A 25,306-nucleotide genomic window follows, 5' to 3' on the forward strand; every position below is an offset into this window, starting at 1 on the left:
TTCTCCTGACCATTTTCTCTTTGTTGAATCAGAAGCTAGTGCAAAAGACTTTTGGAAAAGAGATAAAGACTGAAACAGTTTGCCAGGAGAAGGGAGTCATTCTCCTGGTATTATTTTCCTTTGAATGCAGCGACTTTTTGTAGCTTAGTGGTAGGGTTGGAGTAGGTTTTTGGACTGTGGACGGATCCTTTTGAATTGGATAAACATCCTGATGATGAGCACCAGATTTGATATATATTTTTTTTTTTATATTTATATTGTTGTTTTTCGATACAAATTGATCTTTACAACAATTAAAATATTTTCACATTATCACATTCCTGTCTTATTAAAACCTCATTATACCATAAAAGCCAATTTCACAATACCAGATGAGCTCACATAACGGTTCTTTACACAAAACCTTATTCACATTTAAATACTATGTATGATAAATGTAACTTATATATACCCACACATTATCACCATCTCCATTTGAATATACCATATACAAAAATTAAAATCAACGATTTCTCATCAGTATATAAATACTTGTAACACTTTCAAGCATATAATGAGCTTGAAATACAAGCTGATGTATTTAAAAGCTCATTAGCAGATCTATCTAAGCAAGATTCCCTACTCTTTAGGTTCTTTTCGATGACATATAACATCTGCACTAAATTTTGATATTTGTTGTAGGGATAACCCTTTAGAGATAGGGAGAGGTTATTTTTCTTGGTTTCTAAATAAATTATTGGTGAAACTTGCCACACCTTTGTCACTCCACCATGCCACATTTCCCTGTGAAAGCCTCTTGCTGAGCTGCCTGTGTTGGGTTCCCCGTTGTTGGAAGGTTCTCCTTGTAATCAATCTGCACTGAAGTTCCATATCGGGAGGCCCCTGGTACAGAAGGCTGTATCCCAATACAATCGGTGTCCAACCGCCATAATCGTTTATGGCAACATATGTACACCAATCAGTCTGTCACAGAGAACAGGTGCCATCACTACCTCAATCAGATGCAACATGTTTGTGAATGTTGGTTGTATTTCAAAACTGGGCGAAGCGGCAGTCGCCAGTGACTTGATGGTCACCAAAGAATTTGATTAGCGCATGTGCTTAGGAGCAGAAGTCCTCCTCAGATGTCCCAAATATTTTGAGAATCCTTCATCCTTACCTTGTCGAAGCAAGGGACAAGTCCCGATGAAGAATTGCACAGTTGCTCAAATTTTGTGTCGAATATTTGAAATTGGATTGAAATAGGCAGTACACCACAAGTCACAGATGAGCTGATATATTTCTTATAGGGCCTGCAGTAGCGTCTGTGTAGTTATGGTAAAGTTACTGAACCGATAGGAAGAGCAGATTTTGGGCAGGTTATAACTCTGGTGCCGTTCGATGAATTTGCAAACATATAGGGGGGGGGGTCCCAAACATTTGAAATCCAGATAGATATACATGGAAAAATATGTGCTCACGCCTACAGCCCAAACCATCCAGTAGGCTATTTTAAAAAGGAAAAAAGTAGGTAAAAAAAATAAGTGATATCTGTGTCCGATCCGCAGACTCACTTCCTGATTCGGTGTCCGCGGAAATCTCTGAACCAAACTGAGAAAGGCGTAAAGTTTGCAGACATCATTCACGCTCACTGATTGTTAAATTAAAAACGTGAGTTGCGTCAAAACCTTTTGAAACAGACACCATGTGGGATTCGCGAACTGGGCCCATAGTCCACGGATTTGTGGTAAAAACATTAAATAACACAACATTGAACGTTCTGCTTGTCAAAATAATCTCTGGGGACTCGAGGGGTGGTGAGGATGGGATGGGATTTGTCCAGAAAAAGCCAAAAATCGTGTGGCTTTTCTTCTCCGAAGTCTGCAAACAGCTCAGATGTTCATGGACATTGCTAGGATGTTTGCGAACTTGACAAATGTTTGCGGACATCAATGGATATTTCTGAATTATAGGGTCAGTGAAGAGCAGTTTTGGGATGGCTTATAACTTTTGCATCATCCAATGAAACTGCAGTAACATTTTCGACTCAAAATAGAAATGCTTTTGCAGAGTTTGGTGCTGTTTCGCCAAGAGTGGGCACAATTAGAGAGGGGGTCCCTAAATGTTTGAACCTCTTATAAATGTGGTGCCGTTTGACGAATCTACACAAACTGACACAACCTTTAATGTTTGTTTGTGTAATGCGGAATGGATTTTGCCCAGTGGAGTTTAAGTTGTACATCTATTTATTTGTACCTACACGTTGACATTTTTCAAAACATAAAACGGATTTGCAGCAAACTTGTGCAAGGAGCATTGGCAGTGTCCCTCAAATGTGTCTGTGTTTTATTTTTTGAAAAGTGTCAGAATGTGGGTACAAAAACTAGTGATATATCTTTGGTGGCTGAGGTATATGTGGCCATAGCCAGATGGCCATGACCCGGACACTGGCCATGGCCACCAGGGACCAGCAATAGGTTTAAAGTGGGAATGGCCACTAGGGACCAGCTATGTGGTAACGTTTTTCAAAATCTGGATAGGATTCAATGGGAAAGGAAATTCTGCACGGCTACAGTCAGAAGTGCTGGGTGGGATTGTAGCAAACTTGTGTGATGAGCATAAGCAAGCACCTGAAAGTATGCTTTTGCAAATCTGTCCTGTGCTTTACTTTTTCCAACGTGTCAAAATGTAACTACAAAAATGCGATATTACTTTGGTGCTTGGGCCGTACACGGAGGTCTCTCGATCACCCTTAATATGTTGCTAGCAACATTCTAAACAGAACCCTTTGTAGGGCCTTTTGATCAGAATTGATATGATATGTGTGATGTCATCAGTGATATCATCAATGGTGCAATTTGTGATTTAATCTTTCATGTTCAGGTTGGTGGTCTTAGCAGTGCATGGTGGTGGTGCGAGTTATTGTTGCTTAGCTTACCATAACTGGCAGGTTTCTTGGGTTTTCTGATTTTTACTTGTAACCATAACATCCCTTTAACAAAGTTTTTTTTCACTGATATATGTGTATGTATGTATATCAGCAACCATAACTCGCGCCACCACTGTGCACTGCTAAGACTAACACGCAGGACATCAAAGATGACAACACATATGTCATTGATTTTTTTTTTTAATAACACATTTTATTGTATTTTATGCAATAGAACAATAACATATCAAACCACAATTACAAGACTTTGCATACAGGTGACGGAGTAGCACGGTTAAGTATTACAGATATGAACAATCGCAGAGATATCATTAGTGTGGGTATACTGGACGGTAAGATAGCTGGCAGTTTATGCATCCTGGTACTGTTCGAGGCTTCTAGAAGGATGGTATGAGCGGATACAGGTCTTACATGCTTTCACAACAATTCAATTTGATGACATTATAGCGAGGTTACATAGTATTTTCCCATTTTCCCCAGATCTTATCTGCTTTATTCGGACAGCCTCTAGCCCGGTAGATACGGCGTTCCATTAGGATGATTGATTCCACGTCCGTTATCCAGTGACCATATTTTGGGGTGTTTTCTGAGCCCCACAATTGTGCGATGTTCCTCTTAGCAATTCCCGTGGCTGTTGAGATTAGCAGCTTTTCAAATCGAGACAATTCTATCGTGTCAGCGATGCCCAATAGAAGGAGTTTGGGTTCAGTTGGGATCGGGCGGCACATGGCCCTGGAGAGTCTTGCGCTGCATTTGTGCCAGAAACGCTGTATGCGTGCGCATTGCCAGAGGATATGATAGAAGGAACCTTCTTCTTGTTTGCATCGTAAGCAGTTGGGATCCGATGTTCTGCCCCAATTGAACAGCGCTATACGCGGATAGTATATCCTGTGGAGTATCTTGAGTTGTACCAATCTAATGCGTGCTGAGATTGCACATTCTCTAGGGTACATCAGGATTTCAATCCATTCTTCAGGTAATATAGGGCCAACATCAGTTTCCCACTTCGCCTTCAGATTCAGCAGTTCCTTTGTGGCAAATGCAGAGATGACATTGTACATGGTAGATGTAACTTTGTTACTCACAGTGTCAATGACAATATTTCTTTCTATTGGCGTGCATTCTGGCATGTCCACCAGTTGGGTCCTGTGCGAAGCTAGTGCGTGCCGTAGTTGCCCATAGTGATATTGTTCAGTCTCTGGGAGGCCATATGTGGTAATGAGCTCAGGGAATTGTATTAGGTGATCATTCACAATTATCTGTTGGATTGTGTGTATTTCAGCTGCAGCCCAATTTGGCCATTTCGGGAGATCGACAAGGTTTGGGAGCCTGGCATTGTTCCATATGGGTTGGGCTGGGGTGATCTTGGTGTCCCAACCTAAATGTTTATGCGCTTCTTTCCATACCAAGGTTGTATGTACTGCTATCGTGCATTCAGGTGGGCGGGATACTTTAGAGTAGAGGCTTTCAAGTGGGGACATATCTTGTCTTGCCGCTAACTCTGCTCTTATGTGTGGGATGGTCGGGTCACCGTGTAGTATGTCATTAACTGTCGCCATCTGAGTTGCCCAGTAATAGATCTGAATATTCGGGAGTCCGATTCCCCCCTCCCATATCGAGCGCTGGAGAGTTGAGAGGGCAATTCTCGGGTGTCTCCCACCCCAGAGGAGTATACGTGTTGTGGTATCTATTCTGTGGAATATCGCAGTGGGGACATGTAGGGGGGCGTTCTGGAGAATGTATAGGAAGCGGGGTAGAGTCAACATCTTGAAGAGTGCCGCTCTTCCCAGCAATGTCAGTGGTAGCGCCTGCCAGTGTACTACGTCTTGTTCGTATCTTCTGATAACTGGGTGTAGGTTTTGTTTTATATAGCTATCCAGCCCGTTGGTTATTAAAATACCCAAGTATCGGAATTGATTGGTTTCAATCTTATATGGGGAGCCGGCTGTCGGTATACAGTCTACTCCTTTAACTGGAAACAGCACGGATTTAGACCAGTTTACTTTGAGTCCACTGAAGGTTCCATAATCTATTAGGAGTTGTGTGACCACAGAGCAGGAGTTCGCTGGGTCACCCAAGTATATTAGGAGATCGTCTGCATAGAGAGATACTCTATCTTCCCAGTTTAATCCCCATCTGAAGCCCGTCCACGTATTGGAGTCTCGCAGGAGGGCTGCTAATGGTTCTATTATTAGTGCAAATAGCATTGCCGAGAGTGGGCAGCCTTGTCTGGTTCCCTTGCCCAATCGGATGATGCGTGACGGCCACCCATTTACTCTAATTTCAGCCAGTGGGTTATTATACAGGAGTTGTACCCAACGTATGAACGGTTCCCCGAACTGCATCTTGCGCATTATGGCCCATAGTGCCTCCCAGTGAACGGAATCGAATGCTTTTTCGAAGTCTATGGCCAACAGGGCCAGGGATTGCTGTAGGGCCGGTGCTCTCTCTAGTGCGAGATGCAATCTACGAATGTTCATTCTGGTCGATCTCTGGGGCATGAAGCCACATTGGTCCGGGTGGATTAAAGATGTGATGACTACTTGTAATCTATTGGCTAATATTTTGGCTAGTATTTTAGCTTCACAGTTAATGAGGGAGATGGGCCGATAGGAGGTGCATTCTTCAGGGGGCTTATCTTTTTTGGGAATTACTATGATGCTGGCTTTACGGAGATCTGTTGGGAGCTCGCCACGTGTTAGGGAGTATTCAAACACGTTGAGGAGGCGAGTGGGTACATCGAGGTGGTTTAGCTTTTTCCAGATGTCCACCGGAAATCCATTTGGGCCAGGGGTTTTGCCTGCTTGTAGTTGCCCAATGGCAGTTGAAATTTCAGTAGTGGTGATTTTGGAGTCTAAAGCGGAGATTTGCTTAGCGTTGAGTGTTGGGAGGGCAATAGTGGTTAGTATATTAGTATCTATGGCATTGGTGGGGGGTCTGTATAGGTCTTCATAGAACTCGGCAAAGCGTTCAGCAATCTCTGCATCAGTGTACACTGGGTTTCCATCTGAGGTTCTAATATGGTTCACCTTCTGTTGTCCTTCATCTCGCTTTTCGAGCCACGCCAGCATTTTGCCTGCCTTGTCTCCTGTCTCATATACACGTGCCTTCATTGCAGCGTGTGCTTTCTTGGCACAGTCCAGGGACAGGTTGTACAGTTTTTTCCGTGCCAACATTAGGGCCCTATTCGTCTCTGGGGTGTCATTGGCTATATGTTCCATCTCTTTGGATATGACCTCACTCTCCGCCTCGATGAGTTTTTCATTGTGCTTCTTTTTTTTATGGGATGTCCATGATATAATTTCTCCGCGAAGGACCGTTTTATACGCCTCCCACAATGTAATGGGATTATCCACTGATTCTGTATTAAATTCAAAATAATCTGAGGTGGTTGTTTCCATCATCTCCTGAAATTCTGGGAATCCTAGGTAGTAGGAGTTCAATCGCCATGAGGGTGGCGGTCGTGGTCTTGCTGATTCCAATTCAAGCAGGAGCGGGGAATGGTCAGAGATTCCACGTGGGAGGAAGGATGCATTGCTTAGTTTGTGGATAGATTGTTGTGGGAGGAAGAAGTAATCTATCCTTGACATTGAGGCATGGGCTCCCGAGTGGAAGGAGTACTGTCGCTCTTGGGCATGAAGGGTTCGCCACGCATCACATAGGCCCATTGCTGACACGAAAGAGGCCAACCTCGTCGTGGTGGCCGGGTTCCTGGTTCGCAGGTGTGTACGGTCCAGGGTATAATCCATGACCTCGTTGAAGTCACCTCCTATCACCATTGTGTCTGCCAGTCCCGTTGCCACGATAGGGGTGATTTCGTTTAGCAGGTCATTGAGGAGTGTTGGCGGTGCGTATATCGCCATTAGTGCCAGTGTTTGGTTCCAGAGTTTTGCTTGGATGTGCACATATCGGCCTCTCGTGTCCTGTAATATATTTGTAATTGCCAGCGGAAGCTTCTTATGGATTAGTATGAGGACTCCTCTCGCACCCATAGAGAAGCCAGCATGTATCGCAGTGCGGTAGTTTGACCTTTGGAAGAATTTGCATATGTTACCGGCTAGGTGCGTTTCGGTCAGCATGACTACATCTGGGGAATATCTATTTAGCTGCTGGAGGACCAGGCGCCTTTTGATACTATTACCTAATCCGTTCACATTCCACACCAGGAATTTAAGTTTTCTTTGGCTTGGAGTGCTTTCAGCTGCCATTATTGTTCTGGGATTTGTTTACACAGGTGGATCTTCTTAGACGCATACCCATCATATCCATTCCGTCTGATCTACATATCGTATTCCTCCTGTCTCTGTATGCTGAACATTGAATACATATAATAAATCCAACTCCCCCCTCCCCATACTCCACCCACAACTGAAGCATCTGTCGACCCATTGTTTTAACTTTTTGAACAGACTAACTGTAGACTACATCAAACTTGCCCTATGGCAGTCCAAATCCAGAGCGCAAGTGTGCCAGGTGCTGACACTGGGAACAACACAGAGCAGGGCAATGGGGCTCTGCTGTGGCGCTCCGGGTTTACTCTGTGTCTGGTGGGGGGGGGGGGGAAACGCCACGTGGGTGGCCGCCAGCCGGGGTTGCCGTCTACAGCACCCTTGCAGTGTGCGATGTAGCATCTCGCGGTATATTTGTAGTGAAGTGGACGTCCAGGATCTCGGCGATATTTGCTAATCCGCCATCTGTTGTGGGATTCGTATCTGTTGTTGTTGTTGCGGTGCATGTTCAGGTGGTCGCTCCGGGCGAGGCCCATTCCGTTCTCTTCTCCGTCTCTCGTCGGCACTCCAGTCGCCCTCTATATGCTCCTCTGCCCATCTCCATGCCTCCCTTGGATCAGTGAAGTGTACTGTTGTATTTTTGTGAAAAATCTTAAGTTGAGCGGGGAATACGAGCCCATATTTAACTCCCATTGCTTGGAGGCGTTTTTTGAGGGGGTCAAAGGATTGACGCGCTTTCTGAACTTCCCTGGTGAAATCAGGGAAAAAGGCAATTCTTGATCCGTTGTACGTGATGGTTCCTTTAGATCTCGCTAGCTGCAGCACCGTATCTCTATCTCTATAATTTAGGAACCTTGCTATGATTGTACGAGGCGGTGCTCCTGGTGTGATCTTGCCGGCTGGAATACGATGGGCACGCTCAATGGAAAAGAACTTGGAGAAAGACTGTGCGTCGTATATGTCCGCAAGCCAGCCCTCGAGGAAAAGCTCCATACAGTCTCCCTCTGTCTTTTCTGGAAGGCCGAGAATACGCACATTGTTGCGCCTCGATCTGCCCTCAGTGTCGTCTGCTCTTGCTTCCAGGAGTTTTATTCTTGTCATCATGCCAGCCATCTGACGGTTGACTCCGCGGAGGTTGTCTTCAGTTTCGGAGATTCGCATCTCTGCCTCCCCGGTGCGTGATGTTAGCTTCTGGAGGTCGTGTCTTAGCAGAGATACGTCTGCACCTATGCTGTCCATCTTTTTCTCCATGGAAGTTCTAGAGCTGGCAATGGCACCCATAATGTCTCTGAGGGAGATATTCTCTTCCATGCTATCCGGGTCTTGTTGTAGTGATCTCTCTGGGGAGCGAGGTATTGGTGTAGTTGCATATTGTTCAATCCTGCTTTGCGTGATGGTCTTTCTGGGCTTATCTTTCCCCATTGCAGGTATTTTGGTGAAGTGGCTGTGGAAGTCCAGGACCCGCCTGTAGGATGAGGGGGCAAGTATTGCCGAAAGGGAGGGAGATTCCGGTATGGTCGGTCCAGTCTTTCGGCTCTATGCAGTAGGGACGTTTACAGATCTTGAGTGCCTGTCAAGAACAGTGCGAAACCGTGGGAGTTATCTCCAGTGCCTCTCACAGTGGTGAATGGGAGTTCTATGAGCGTACGCAGGGAGGACAGTCGTGCTCAGTCTCCCTAAGTTGCATTTATCGTTGTGGCACCAACAGTGCTGTCCAAGTTTGCGAGGCACAGGGGTAGTCGTCTCACAGAGCCTCGCAGCAATGGCGTGATTGTTTTACTGAAGGCCTTCTGATGTAAAGGCAAAATCTCTTGGCTTTTACCGTCTCTGTCTGCTGGGAGTGCACGCCAGGTTACTAAGTTTCTGGGGTTGGGAGCGAGGGCCTTGTCCGTGTGCGGCAGTGTCCCACTGGATGATCGGGTTCTATCACGCGTCCCCAGGGACGTCAGCGATATGGGCAGGAGTTGTTGTCGGAGCTGTTGGAGTGCTCCTCGCAGCTTTGTGCACCTAGGTCCCTCGCTTCCATGCAGAGCTCTCCGCGTGTCCCTTGGCGGTGGGGTTCCTGCGGTTTATGAGGAGGAGCGTTGGTTCACTGCCACCCGCCAGCATCAGCTCCTCTTCCCTCCCCTCTCCTTACCGGCATTTGCTTGTCCGCGGCGCGGCTGCCGGGGGGGGCGTGCGGGCGCTCTACGAGGAGCGGAGCACCCGCGTCCACAGGACCCGCCGGCCCCCTCCGAGGGAGTGGGGGTGGGGGGGGCTCTCCGGCGCTTATCCACTCGATCGGGTGATCGCTTCAGGCTCCTCCGACGCGATGGACTCCCGCACGTCCGTCGGCAGTCCTGCGGCTCCGGCGTCGCGCGGCGGAAGGTTCTCCCCCCACAGCCGCGCTCGCGGGAGCGTCCGATTCTGGTCGGTGTGATCCGGCAGCTTGGGAGGCGGCTCAATTCAGCCGATTCTTTTTCCGGAGCCGGTGGGTGCGCGTCGCCCGTTTTCCTTTGGGCCCGCTGTAACTCCAGGCCTTGCGATCTCCAGCTCTCGATACCTCAGGCGGCCATCTTGGTCTCTCACCGCTGTTTGCCGTTCGTAATCTCCGCAGGTTGTATCTCGCACAGGACGCACCGGTTCCGGTCCGGTGTGTTGCGGATCGAAGCAGCAGAGTTTCGGACGTCTTCACAATAGTTTTGGGACTCCACAGAATTATTTTAAGGGAAGGATGACTGAAGGATTGGGCTGACGGCCGGGAGCGGCGAGGGATCACGTCCTCATCGAATGCCCGCTGGCCACGCCCCCTCACATATGTCATTGATGACATCACATATCTGGGCCACTTGTTTTTGTTCACTGACATATCTAGGTCAGGTGGTTTTGCTCACTGACAGTCAGAATATTAAAATTCAAAAGGTGCTTTATATCTAGATGTTAACCTTGTTGGATGTTTTTAAAGTACTTTCCTTAGGGTTTGGTATCAGCTCATGTTGCATATACATGGGGCAACAAGCAGGCCTCAAACACAAAATTCATTTGTGTACATGAAGATGAACTTTAATGTTATTAACATTTTCTGGTGATGCTGTTTCTTTCTTCCTTACTTTAGTTTCCCTGTATGTGCCTCTAATTTGTATGCATTGTGGGTCTTCATATATATTGTTTTTACTAGCACAAGTGTGCAGTAAGTCTTGAATTGTTAGCTAATTATTACATTACTCAAAACTCTGATAAGGTAGCATTCTTTATTTTTCTATCCAAGATTATAAATATTGTACTTATATGGTGCGTGCTGCAGCCATTGGCAATATTTATGTATGATTAGGTTCCTGTATCAACAACACTCCAATATAATGTTTTGTGTAGATGAGTACATTCTTTAATAGATTAAGAAGTCCATGATAGGTCTACCAATCACCCCTGACTTATTGTTACCAACATTATAAACACAATCGAATCTCCCGCCGTTTTGATGCCGGTTCCCGCCCGCAGCCCACAGCCTGATTCGGCTCCCTGCCCTGCCGGCTCCACCGCCCCCACCATAAAGGGAGACGGGGCCCACCGCCAGGCAAAGCCACGAGTAGAAGGTCAGAGCACAAGGCCTGCACTCCTCTTTGCAGCTCTTCGCTGCTCGAAGTCTGCCGTCCGCCGTGGAACTCTGCCTGCAGTACAAGGTAAGGAGTCCCACACTTGTGATCGGCATACCGCACTCACTTCTAGACTCCAGCGTCTGGGTGCACGTACCCTCACATGTTCGCTACCTTCAATACCTACACCGACAAACGTACGGAACGCGCGCCTGCAAATTAGAACCCTGCAAATTTCCATTAGCCCGAAGATTCCAGCCTTAACAAATTACAATCCCCAAAGGCTGCACCACGCTATGGATCAGAGTCCACACAGTAAGCACTACCTTGACCACAATGCAACTGTACCAATGGCCATGACTCCTTATAATGTACCTCCCACGGGCTTGAATATGATCACCCCATTGTGCAATTCTTCTACCACAGCCATGCCACCCACTGATGTAAATGCTACTTTATCCATGTCTAGGACCCTAGAAAATATGCTCCCCACTACCACTAATATGATTACCGCAATGTGCAATTCTTCTACCACAGCTATGCCACCCACTGATGTAAATATCTCCCCCGAACCTCACCTCAAATGTGCCCTCATCAACGCCCGATCCATCAATGCGCACGCCTTAGACATCCACAACATCATCACCACCCTTGATCTAGATCTCCTAATGGTCACTGAGACCTGGCTACACAAAGCCTCAGGCACCGCTCTATCCCTCGCTCTCCCACCAGGCTATGCCATCACGAGACAAGATCGCCTGACCACAGGAGGCGGTGTCGCTCTCATAGCCAAAGATTCGATCACCATCAGAAAGATTGACAAAACTATAAACAACAGCGACTACCTTCAATTGAAACAGACTATCTCGCAGTCACTGCACCATCACCCTATACCTCATCTATCGACCACCAGGCCCCCTGGGAGACTTCCAGGCATCACTCACGCACCTCCTGGCTGACAACCTAGAAAAGTCATCCAAAGTCATTCTCCTTGGGGACATCAACCTAGGCCTGAATGACACCAAAGACCCTGGTGCCAAATCACTTGAAACGGCTCTAGCCACTCTAGGATTCGCCAACACCATCACAGACCCTACTCACGCACTAGGCAGATCATTAGACTGGAAAGCCCATCACAACTGCCCCCTCACAGTCACAGGCAACACCCCCACCCCATGGTCCGACCACCACACCATCACCGTCAACATCCCAACCTCCTCCCCATTCCCACCCCAAACCCTTACCACCAGCTCTCACAAGAAGCACCCGCCAACTGACCAAAGAAAGACTCTTACCCTTCCTACAGGACCTGCCTTTAGACTCCCCTTTTCCAACGACCCAGCAACCCTTGCCAAGAACTACGACTCTACTATCACGGCAGCAATCAATGCTATCGCCCCACTTAAGCCGTGCAAAACCAAACCTACCAGCCACACTAATGCCTGGTTCACCCAAGACCACCTCAAACTGCGCACAGACAAGCGAGCAGCACTAGCTCAATGGCAAACATCCCGTGATGACAAAGACAAACTTAACTTCAAATCCCTCGTAAACGAATATAAGGAAGCCATCATCAAAGCTAAAGCCAAATCATTTGAAGATAGAATCTCTGAGGCCAAATCAAACACCAAGGAAATGTTCAGGGAACTCGAGACCCCTACACCAACCCCTCAAAACTTCACCAAAGATAAAGCATGGTGTGATGACATCCAAACAGCCATGCGCAATAAAATCAGCTCACTCCAAACCAAAATTCTGAACACTAAACTAGCGCCCCCCCCCCCCCACCCCTCCCCAACCTCCCCCTCTCCTCACCTCAGAGGCCGCCCCTACCTTCTCTTTCAAAACCATTCAGGAAAAAGACATGATCAACATCATGAAAAACATCAAACCCTCCAATTGCAAAGGGGACCCCTGCTTCGCCTCCATCATCAAAGACTGCTCAGACACCCTTGCTCCTTTCTTAACAGCCTTCGTCAATGCCTCCTTCACCACAGGGAGAGTCCCCTCGTCCCTCAAGGAAGCATGGGTCCGACCTCTCATAAAAAAACGTTCACTTGACCCACCTCCCCCAACAACTACCACCCCATTACCACAGTCCCATTCCTCCTCAAGATTCTAGACAAGGCAGCCTTCCTGCAGGTCCAGCACTTCCTCGAAGAGCATAACCTCCTAGGACTGAGACAATCTGGCTTTCGGCCTAGGCACGGGGCAGAGACCGCCCTACTCGTCCTCAAAAACCAAATGGAGACCAAGGCAAACCTGTCCTGCTCCTTCTCCTCGATCTCTCTGCAGCTTTCGATCTTGTAGATCATGACATCCTCTGCCGTCACCTAACCTCCACAGCCAACTTCTCCCAAGAAGCTACCACTTGGATCACCTCCTTCCTCCAAGGCAAAACCATGCAGGTCTTCTCTGACCTAGCCACTGCATCACCCACCATCATGCTATGTGGTGTGCCCCAAGGCTTCTGCCTCTCCCCGACCTTATATAACATCTTTACCTGCCCCCTCTTCCTTATCCTTGATGCCATGGGCATCTCCTACACCAACTACGCTGACGACACTCAGATCCTCCTCACACAGATAACTATGACACTGACTGCGCAACTCTTAACAACATATACAACACAATCCAAATGTGGATGGCCATCAACCGCCTTTGCCTTAACTCTGACAAAACTGAGCTCCTTCTCGTAGGATCCCCCGACACCCTCAAGAAACTTGACTCCCAGTTTAGCCACTTTACCATTGACTCTATCAGAATTCCAGTACTCGACACGGTAAAAACGCTAGGCGTCTATCTAGATTCTAACCTATCCATGACTAGACAAGTAAACGCAATCGCCTCCTCTGCGGTTTACCATGCAAAACTCCTCAACGCAATCAGGCCTTTTCTGTCAAGACACCTGCACCAACATAGCTAGAGCCATAACTGGTTCCCGACTAGACTACTGTAATGTTCTCTTCTTAGGGACCTCCAACAAAAACCTTGAAGCTGTAAATAATTCAGAACGGCGCCCTGCGTGCTGCACAAGACATTGCCAAGAGAGAGCACATCACCGCTGCCAGAAAAGCATCCCATTGGCTCCCCATAAAGGAAAGGAAAGGATTATATTCAAAGCGCTAAGCATCACCCACAAATGTGTCCATCTCTCAGCCCCAGCGTACCCATCTCAGAGAATCCACCCAGTCGCGTCCACAAGACCCACCAGGACACCCTATGCCAATATGCTCTCCGTCCCAAGGTAAAAAGAGCCAGCTTCCCCTACCTTGTCGCACTACATTGGCACAACCTCCCCACCTCTCTGCGAGCAGAACCCTCACTGACTGCTTTCCGCAAAGCCATGAAAACTACCTTGTTCACCTAACCAACCTCTCATGTTTTAAACTTTAATGACTAACATGTATGATGTACTATAATGTATGATGTACTCTGTTGTATGATTCTCCTTATTGCTTGACACAGGATCCTGCCTCACTGTAATTCAAGGCACAACCTGTACCTGTAACTAAGTTCCTTTACAAGTAACAGCGCCACAATGCCCCTGGGCTGCCTGCGCGCTATATAAATGTAATAAATAAATAAATAAATCCCTTCTAGAGACTTCATCAAAATTAATTTTATATGTGATGTCTCAGTGATGTCATCAAAGACATTTGTGATGTCATCTTTGTCCAGTGTGTTAGTGTAAAGACTGGAGGGGGGGTGTCTGTACTCCTGCTCTTTATATTGTAGAGGAGAGGTACAGAGGACCTCAGCCAAGATTCTCTATTTGGTAAACATGGGCGAGCAATCAAGGCCTAGCTTCTCAGGAGGTGATGCGGGCTGGTTCTTAAGTACAGTGTAGTCCCCTAGCACCCACAAAGGAATGCCACACACTGTATTAGTGAAAACACAGTCTTTGTATAATTAAGGTTCAAGGTTATATACACAATCACAATAACTCACTTTGTGCGCGGTTAATCTACAATGGCAAATATATACAGTTGTAAGTGGTACCACAATTATTATCCGATTTCATTAAAGTGCCTCAACTGTACTCTGGTCAAATGTCACACAAATCAATTAATAAAGGTAACCAACAATAGACGTAGGAGGAGAAGCAGTTGGTTAGAACAATTGGCAGAATACTGGCCCCTACCTCTAGACACATTTCTGTCTGGAGATCCTCCCACCTGGGCAACCTGTAAAATAAGAATATACTACAAGCCCAGTCCATATATTGTTCAATGAGTATTATTCCTTTCTAAAATGTTTCTACCACCCCAATGTACCTGGAATAGCAGAGTTCCTCGAGGAGACGTCGATGGGTCCTTCTTGAGTGACTCCCTTTAAAGCAGGAGCCACGGATCGTCGATGTGCCTCGAAGAAAGTGAACTTGGCATCGATGTTCCTCGATGGAAAGTTCAGTGGCGTCGAGGCAGCAGCTTCAGTCCCAGCGGTGCTCGTCGACGATGAGTCGAAGACGTCCTGCAAGGATGAGGGGTGCAGGGTACCTCGATGTTGATAGTCCGGGACCACAAAGAGTCTATGAAGAACTTTGGCCCAGCAAGGGCGTCGAGTTGTCCGGCGTCTCTGCGGTCTTCGGCTGGCGGGAAACCCACTGGCAGATTCTCCTCGGCGCGTCAGCGGCCTCTACTTTCTCCAGCGGGACAAAGCGGTCGGTGGTGTGGTCGAGAGATTCCTTCGATTCAAATGTCTTAATCAATGGAGCGTTGCGGCTCCGGTTGTCGACAGCACAGTGTCAAGCTGTCCCCGCTTCTGGGCAACACGGCTTCGATGGGCCTCCAGGGGTTATGGCAAACCTGCAAACCTTGGTCGACTACGGTGGACGGAATGTCCGGTGCTTCTCTTAGTTCTCCTCAGCGGTCCCATCTCCGGTTAGCAGCCTGTCGAGGGTCTGACTTCCAGGGAACTTCAACGAAGGTTAGCAGTGCTCAATGGTCCCTCGGAGCTCGGGAAGAGGGCGTCTAACCAGGTCCTCTCTCGGATCAGTCCTCGATGAACTCGACAGCTTTCGGATCGGGTCGAAGCAAATGCGGCTTCAAATCATCTTCTTCCAGCTGAGCTTCAAGGATAAGCTTAAAGCATCAGCTTCTGAACGAATTCTAACAGTGAGAGGACCTCAGATATACTGTTGATCTCCCATTCGTTTTGCTGGGTCACACTCAGGCAACCAATCATTCAGAAGGACATTCAGCAGTCAGTCAGACAATATGGCATACAGTGCGTTCAGGCCATTCTGCTCACTCTCAGACACTCACAACAAGGAATGTGTATCGGGACAAGTACCCAGCCATTCAACACTACACACTGCATTCATACCAGTTTCGGGCAGGGCTGACTCAGTCATTGTGGTTCATACCAGAAATCAGACATCCACAACATGAGCCAGTCAGGGGGAAGGGACAGAGTCAGGGCTTCCCATGTCTTTGGGAAAACAAGGTAACATGCAATAGAAATCAAGAGGCCACAGTGGCCATCTTGTATTCTATTGGGAATCAACTGATTCCAATGGCAGGGCCTGGGTATCCCAAAATGGAGGATACTCAGAGCATGTGTCAAATCCAGCATGGAGCTGCCACCAGCCCATACCCTGCTCTGTGGGCCACACATAGGTGCCCGAAAACATACACTAGGGGCACAGGGTTGTACCCCCACCCATGGGTGCCATAAGGGTATCCCATGGGTCTGTAAACCAAACCAAAAATAGGAAGAGCTGCACTGCCATGAGTCCCACATGGACTCCTGGGCAGAAAACAATACAGAACACAAATGAAAAAGGACTACAGGACAAGGACAGGGAGGCCCTGTCCCTCCAATGCATTTACAGCATCACAGTTAGTCTTAGCAGTGCACAGTGGTGGCGCGAGTAATGGATGCTTAGTTACCATAAGTGGTGAATTTCTGAGGTTTTTCATTTTTATTTGTAACCATAATGTCCCCTAACAAGGTTTTTTTCATTGAATTTCGTAGGTTTTATTAGTGCAACTTAACCATAACGTCCCTTTAACAAAGCTTTTTTAGTGAATTTCGTGGGTTTTTACCAGTGCATGCTAATTTCCTACAATTTACTAATATCATACTTACCCCAATATAGCCACATTTTTGTCCAATTTACCAAGTTGCACCTTACAACTCTGCCATTACCCACCTTCTAGCTTAATTTGTAACACTTCTATACACTTTTTGAAACTTTTTCCATTGTATTTGCATTAGTCGATGTTCCTGAACATCTGATGTCATCGCAGACTTTTCGGACAGTGTCAGGTGACCGCACGCGCTTGCGCCATGATGACATGTCCTCAAACGCGTCTGCACACCGCGATTGGGTCCGTGCTTCGTGGACAGTTCGAAACTGCACTTTCTACTGATGTGGGAACTTTCAAGCTCAAGATTTTCACCTTGCACAGTTCCTACACCTATTCTTACTCATTATCCATTAACATTCTAGTACGGAGTGCATACTTGGAAGAATATTAGCAAAACTGTTATTTATCTTAAAAATGGCAGCCACTATTGCCATCCCTCCTCCCCAAGAGTCACCAGCACCAGCTGGAGGACCTACAGAACAACAATGGCACAGTACTTCCAAAGCCAATGGAAGGACCAATAAGATGAGATAGATGAAATGCCTACCTCTAGCATCAGAGAGAATCATGGGTGTGGCAGTTCTTTACCACTGTTGGGAATGTATCAAAGGTTAAAGCTACCAAGTGAAATGCACTTCTCAGTCGTGGTCTACCTGGTCAGTACTCCTACGGGACCACCTCCATGCACCACCAGACCCATTCAAACCACTGCAATGCTCTCAGAAAGACTGTTTCTTTCTTAGCAAGTAGTAGGCTGTCTTCCTCCACCAGTACTGTAACAACACAGCCTACGTCTGTGGGACACAACATCCCACCAGCTACCTTGCAAGCAGTAAAAGAGGCTGTTGCATAGCTTTCGAAGACAACAGTCCTCTTTATATAATGCAACACACCACTCTGAATGGGGGAGCAATTTTGAAGTGCTTTTGAAGCTGTAATGAAGAAGCATGAGAAACACTGCCCCATACCTTAGATGCAACATGCGCATCTTCTTCACCTGTCCACCTGCCCCTCCCTATTAATGCTTGGTGCATCTTCCCTCATTTCACTCCCCACCTTCCATTCTAACCTCTCCTGCCAAAAATAAAAAATAAATCAAAAAGCAACAAAAAAAGGTTCCTTTATGAACCACTTTCACATTTAAAAAATAGAACTAAAAAACAATCTTATAGAATCCATGTACTTTACCTTTCTCAGTAAAGTACATAGACTCAATAAGATTTTCCATTAGCATTTTGTATTATGCTAATGGAAATCCCCGTTCTAGGGACTGGAACAGCAGTGGATAACGGTCCGCCAGCCCAAGTTATCGGCTCAAGCGAAGCGACGGCAGATAATGAGGGCTCCGGACCAGTCTCCCCCGTTTCAGACCCTGCAATGGGGCGGGGGGATGAAGGCCATTACCACCCTTGGTTGCCAAAGCGGTATCCCGGCGTGCTAAAAAAAAAAAAGATTTTTCTTCCTAGACCGGGGCATGCACAGCGTTCCGTTGTAGGAAGGAAAATCCTTTTCCAAGATGCCCACCATGGAAAGGGAAGGCAGACATCAGTACAGAGGCCCTCTTCCCTTTCCATGTGAAGGTGAAGAGAGAACCCTATGACCATATTAACTCAAGCACATTTTTTTTCTCTTTCAAATATATCCCAATTTCAAAAGACTTTACAACATAGCCGGTCCCTGGTGGACATGGCTACTTTATCCCCATTGGTCGTCCCTCGTGGTCATGACAGCAGCCAGATTGTCCGGTTCATGACCTTATGCCATGACCTGGACAATCTGGTGACTGAGGTACATCACTATTTTGTGTACATACATTATGACACTTGTCAAAGAATAAAACATGGACACATTTGCAAAACCATGATTTCAGGTCCAGGCCAATGCTCCTTACACGGATTTGCTGGAAATCCGCCCATGTTTTATTTTTTATAAAAGTGGCAAAATGTACATGCATACAGTAGTCATATACCTTAGCCCCCACTTGACAAAATCCATTCAGACTTTGCACAAACATTCAAGGTTGGGTCTCTTATCTTTCTGAAAACATTTGTGCAGATTTGTCAAATGGTACCACATTTATAAGCCTTTACAATATTTTGAGACCCACCCCCTTCTAATTTTTCCTCCTCCTGACAAAATCCCACTAAACTTTGCAAAAACATTCATACCTAGAACTAAAGTCTTTTTGCAAACATTTGTGCACATTCGTCAAATGGCACTACCTTTATAAGACTTTACATAATTTGGTATCCCCCCTCTAATTTTGATCCCTCTTGACAATACAGCACCACACTCGAATCGGTCTAGAAAGAAATTCCAGAATTTCATGCAGTTTCATTGAGTGGTGCAAGGTTTTAAGCCTTCCAGAAACTGCTGCAATTTTACTGTGTTAAAAATTGACTTCAATTGTTAATTTATGTAGTTCATTATATCGGATGTTTATAATCTAATGAAATTTTTTGCGTGCTTGCATTTTTCAAAATTCTGAACTCGATACAGTTCTTTTGTGTGTGGATTTTATATTAGATTGGTACTGAAAGAGAGGAGAAGCTGAGTTGTGCTTTTGTGCCTGGTTATGTTCCTACCATCAATCAACTAGAAGTTTATCGCTTGTATGAATGATTTGTTTTTAAACTTGCCACTATATTGATAATTCTGGATGTATAGCCTTTATCTTGCAAGCACTCTTCAATGATATTATTTTTTCTATTGCAATAGAACATTTTTTGACTGGACTGCAGGGAAGGACAGACCAAAATCAGGAAGCCTTGTACAGGTCATAACCACAGCTGGGAAGTCCGAACTCATGCCCGCACATCTTTAAACGTGGACAGTGCTCAAACTCCAGCATCAAAGCTTGAAATATGTATGTTGTGATGTGATTAGAGCTGGGATATTTACATTTCATACCACCCGTATGTGCACACCAGCCATGGACATTTGCAAGTCTTTTGACCGTACGTTTTGGTAGTATTGTGTTGCAGTTTTCAGAGCTCCACCTCTTGTTCTCTGCAGTTCAACCAATGGCTACTGTATTCAAGACCCAGTTACCAAAGCAAACAAACATCTGTGATACATGTATTGTAGAACTAGCTCTTCTTCCTAACCACTGGTCCTCGTAGTCCATGATCTGGTGGTTTCAAGCATGACTCATTAATAAAACGATATGTATCTTCAGCAAAGACTTTCAATTAGGGCTAATTAGTTTTTATTTCTTTGCACAAACTGGTAATCTGTGATCATACTTTCTTAAAATGCACAGAACTATACATTTTCGAATTAAACTAACTTCGCTTTTCAAGTTACACCCATTTATTTACATACTACACCCTTTTATTTTCCCAGCTTCCATAAAGGTTCCATGAAAATCCTTGATGATAAAGACAATCCAAAGTATCTTGTTAAAATGGTGCAATGCTTTCGGTGGCTGGATACGAGGAATTGGAATGCACTGCTGAAATGTAGGCAGTGGCTGGATATGAGGAATTTGAATGCACTGCTGAAATGTAGGTAGAACAGAAATAGAGATACATGATCATGCAAAGCTGTGAGGTGCTAGAGAAATGTGAATGGGTGCCATTGAGGAAGATTTAGAATGTGGTCCTTTCGATGAGCACAGAAGTTGAACCATGTCTATTAAGAATGGCTTGTCAAATGCTAAAGAATTGACAAGAAACTCTAAGTGATGGTCAAATGTGCATTGCCCCAAGCTACAAAACATCATTTCCAATGCTGATTGGTTAGTGAATGTCATGTAGGCCCTTTTAGAGGCAGCATGTGTACCAGAGGCTTATGTACATGATGTCATGTGTAAATGAAAATCTAGATATCCGGTAAAGCTACAATGGTTTAAGCCTAATTAGTACATGGCTTGATACAGCCACCTAATTAAGAATTCTTTCATTGTTGTCATAAATGTCTGCATTAATAACATTCTTGCCCAAAGGTGACAAAACGGCTAATGTTGTTTTAAATATCTTCTAAAATATGAATTTCGAGAAGTGACTAGCTGAAGTGAAAATAACACAACTCACCAGTCAAAACATATTACGGCAGTTGAACTTCAACAGTTAACTCCATATGGGGGGGGGGGGAAAGGTCACACTAACAGTACAAATTGTAACCTCTGGAAAATGCCCTCCAGCAAAGGAAGTGAAATATTCGTTGTTTTTTTTTTTTTTCCCACCAAAAGTAATTTCTGTACCATGTAACTGCTTCACATTTAAGCACAGAGAATACTCTTGGAAAACTATTTAGATACATTTAAAGCCACAGGATGATTCCTTATTTAATTGTAAGGTAGTAAGTTGGGGTGGGGATAAACCTGCAAACGGACATTGCTTTTCCGCTGCCAGTCATGGTTTCATTAGCGACTGGGCGTATTTTCACTCTACAGAAAATAACTGTTAGCTTTGTCAATGCTGAGCACACAGCTAAAAAAGTAAGATTACAATAACAGCTTAATTTTAGATGAGGAGGCTGAGAGCAGAAGACATGCATTAAAGCTGTGACCATCTACAAATTTAGAATGCCATCGGCTGTGCCTTGCCTTTTATTTACAATCATCAACACTCCCACTCCCTTCAAATCTGCCCTTTGAGGACCAGAATTGCATGTGAACATTCCAGAAAACACTTAATATTTTCATGATAAACTCAAGTGCCAAATGTAAGAAAATGTACACTAATCATGGTATTTTAGCAACTGCTGTTTAAATGTGATGAGTTGTTCTTCCATGATATGTAGGTAAGGGGGACAGGGGCTCCAGGTTCAAGCTCCTGCTAGGTCAGCCAACATTCCAAAATCTGCAAAGATTGAAACAGCGAACAACCCTATCCGCAATAAATCTAAGGCATAAACAGTGGAGGCCCCAGCTCCAAGGACGTTTATTCTCTTTTGCTGAAAGTAGCTCAAGATGTGGGTGAAGTGAAATCCTCTCTGGCGGACCTCACTTTGAAGTTTTCACATCTGGAGGGCAGAGTCAACAAGGTTGAGTAGGGGAATGGATGATTGGCTACAGAGATTGCGAGTAGTTGTATAGCATGTAATGAAAAGAAGGAGTGAATTGTCATGGATGCAAATTACAAACTTGGAACTTGGCCTAAAGAGCAGGTGGCTCCATCTAAGGTTGGAGGGCCTGTCTGAAAAGGTTTTGGAGATGTCTGGAGGCATATGTTATGCAAGCTATGTTTGACCTATATGGCGCAGATCCCTGCTTTCAGGAGATTTAGACTTCGCTTACAGGATTGGCAGGTCTATTACAGATGAGCCCCACCAAGTTATTCTGGTTTTTACGAAGATGAGTGCTAAGGAAAGAGTCCTGCTAACGACGTGGGATAGAGGTCCAACGACATATAAAAATGAACCTTTCGCTATCTTTTCAGATTTCACCAAGGAAGTGGTGTCAAGGAGAAGGGCCTTTGGCGAGGTGAAGAATATCATAATGATCCTTGTTAAACCGGCCATCATAAAACTGTTTTTTCCTGGGGGTGCTAAGAGCACAAAGGACCCTAATGAGGCTTTGGAATGGCTAAGAGATGTAGGGGTTCCCTCAATGTAGCTTACTATGTCTTTGATGGATGTAGCTGAACATATAATGGGAGGTTTAAGACTTTGATCCCCACAGCAACTTATACATATAGTTTTACAAAGAAAATACATTTTCTATCACATCTGCTTTCACATGTTTGTTTTCATAGTTCTTGCTACGACCAAGATGGCTCCGCCACAAGATTACAGTTTAACAGCCCGGTGTGCATTTGGGCATTTAGTTTGCCTTTGAACGGAGCGTGCTTTTTTCTTTAGTGTTGAAGCCTAATTACGTGTCCGGTAGATACTGTTAAACTTTAAAATGTGCCTTCTTTTAATGCAGCATTCTAATACGTATCGACCGAGGTCTGTTTGTTTTCCGGCAACTTCAGCTGACAGGAAGGCTGGTTGGAAAGGGTGAGCGTATTGGGGCTGAGTTTATTTATATTAATCCAGCCGGACGTTTAGCTGGTGGCTCATTTGATTACGCTCATAACATGTGCTGGTACTTGGTATGGATGTTTTCGATCAGTGCGATTTGCAATTCATGAAGAGTATTCTGAGTGTCAATGCTTACGGCTAGTCTTGTAGTGTTTCTGTGCTGTAATTGTAAGTGGTGCAGACTGTTTTCCCTCTGAGACAAGTGATTAGTACTCACGACACGCCATGGCGAAAGTGCGCCATTACATGAGTTTAGGAATGGAGGGTGCACGCCTACATGTTTCGGTACTGGGAATAGTAGGCTGTTCTTACCTCTTGATAGTTGTTTTGTACTAAATCTATATAGGGGTTGTAGCATAGATCATGGGACGACCAGGCTCATTAGGTGAATATTTTATAAGATTTATTTAAGTAAACTTAGGTTACATATTAAATATAAGTATGAAGGTATATGATATATATATATATATATATATATATGGGAAGGAGTCTCTGGAGGGTGATGCTTCTGTGTCTCCAACCGTCCTCAGAGTGTCCGCATTCTACCTCCACATTCTCCTTCTGGAATCCTTGTGGATTCCACATAAGTGTAGCACAGGATGCACCATGTTACACATCCCCTTTCTTTCTAAACATATCTTCACCCTCCATAGTCCATTAATCGTCCCGGTCTTCGGTATCTTCTCCCAAACCTTGACATCGGAACTTGTGTTACATTCAAGGCATGTATGGAATTCATTGGTAAGGAAAACATTTTGTTCTCTCTAGTGTCACCCCTCTCACTTCTATCACCACTTTTGTCCGCATCTTCACCATCATTCTGACCAAACACTTCCATAACTCTTCCGTTGTTCCATACTCTTCCGTCACTTGTCCTTATGGCATGCTTAAACACCTCAATAACTTGAATGGGATCCGACCACTTGATTCCTCTCACTCTCAATGTTTCTGGAAGCTTCACTCTGACTGAACTTCCTACTTTAAGTATTTTGTTACACCTGAATCTTTTTGTCATACTCTGCTTTGTTTCTTAATTGTATCTGTCTTGTCTTATCTATAGCATTACTAGTTCCAACTTCCATATTTATCACCTCACCCATCCATCCAGGACAGAGCTTGGTGATTGCCTTTCTACCCCTGCTCAGTTCAAAAGGAGATATACCTTTTGAACTGTGCGGTGTAAATCTGTGTGCCATTATGACATTCTTAACTGATTCCTTCCAGTCTACACCATTGGCCCATGCCCATCTAATGGCATCTTTAAGAATCCTATTGTATCTTTCAACCACTCCATTGGTTTGTGGGTGATAAATCGCACTGGTCACATGTTTAATCAATCTCTTTCCTAAATAATCTTCCATTTCTTTTGAGACAAATTGGGGGCCATTATAAGACAATATAACTCCAGGATATCCTTCCCTACTACATACTTCTTCCATGAAATTAATAATGTTCTTACTCGGCATACTTTTTTACTTCTGCCCATCTTGTTAAAATATCAATCATAACCACACAAAACGTCTGGCTGCCTTCACTCCATATGCGGCCCATAATATCAATACCCACTTTCAACCATGGTCTGCTCGGAACATCAGTTAACACCATCGGGTATTCATTACTCACACAACCCTTATCCAATTTATTACAAAGGATACAGTTTCTTGTGACTCTCTCGATCTCTGCATCGCATCCCGGCCACCAGTTTGTGTTCCTTATTCTGGACTTGGTCTTGGATATCCCTTGGTGTCCTTCGTGGCCTAGCTCAATTATTTTCTTCCGTAAATCTTCAGGTGGAATTAATCTATCTCCTCTGAGCAAGTATCCATCTTGTACACTCAATTCATCCATGATACTCCAAAGTCCTTGTACATCTGCTTCTTTGATCTTGGAGATGGGGATTTGTCTTTTGTTTATATTTTCCATCACAAATTGTAGCTTGGCATCTTTACTCATTCCTGTAAGCCATTCCTCCTTATCAATAGCTGTGTTTTGTACCACACATCATTTCCTGTTGACTCTCTTCATCATCATTTTTATTATTTTCTTGGGTATTTGTAAGTCTGGATGAACAGTCTGCAGCATAATTCCTCACTCCTGGAATATACTTGACCACCACATTGAACTCCTGCATCCTGTGTACCCATCTCCGTATCCTTGCCGACACTTTGTCCAAACCTTTGTTTGTGAATAACTCCACAAGTGGCTTGTGATCTGTATTTACCTCAAATTGCGTTCCCCACACAAAACTCCGGAACTTATCCACAGCCCACGTGACGGCTAAAGCCTCTTTTTCAATAGTCGCATATGACTTTTCTGCTCCTTTTAATAGTCTCGAGGCAAACGCAATTATCTTCTCCTCTCCATTATGCAGCTGTGCTAACACTGCACCTAGACCCACATTGCTGGCATCTGTCGTGATTACTGTTCTCTGTCCTCTTGTAAAATTCTTCATTGCCGGTGCAGTCGTGAGAGCACTCTTTATGTACTTGAAATTTTTTTCACAATTCTCAT

The 25,306-nt window shown here is 45.1% G+C and overlaps 1 protein-coding gene across 2 annotated transcripts in view; it reads left to right on the plus strand.

Moving 5' to 3' along the window:
- QDPR (quinoid dihydropteridine reductase) overlaps positions 1-20,016 on the plus strand; it is a 114,016-nt gene extending 94,000 nt beyond the window's left edge. For both annotated transcript variants that reach the window (XM_069631911.1, XM_069631912.1), the window contains one exon: positions 19,544-20,016. In XM_069631911.1, coding sequence (XP_069488012.1) covers positions 19,544-19,649 — 106 coding nt within the window. In that variant the 3' untranslated portion in view covers positions 19,650-20,016. The remainder of the gene's footprint in view (positions 1-19,543) is intronic.
- Positions 20,017-25,306: the final 5,290 nt, after the last annotated feature.

Source organism: Ambystoma mexicanum, chromosome 6q, assembly GCF_040938575.1.
Source record: "Ambystoma mexicanum isolate Mex_15411 chromosome 6q, UKY_AmexF1_1, whole genome shotgun sequence".
Lineage (NCBI taxonomy): Eukaryota > Metazoa > Chordata > Amphibia > Caudata > Ambystomatidae > Ambystoma > Ambystoma mexicanum.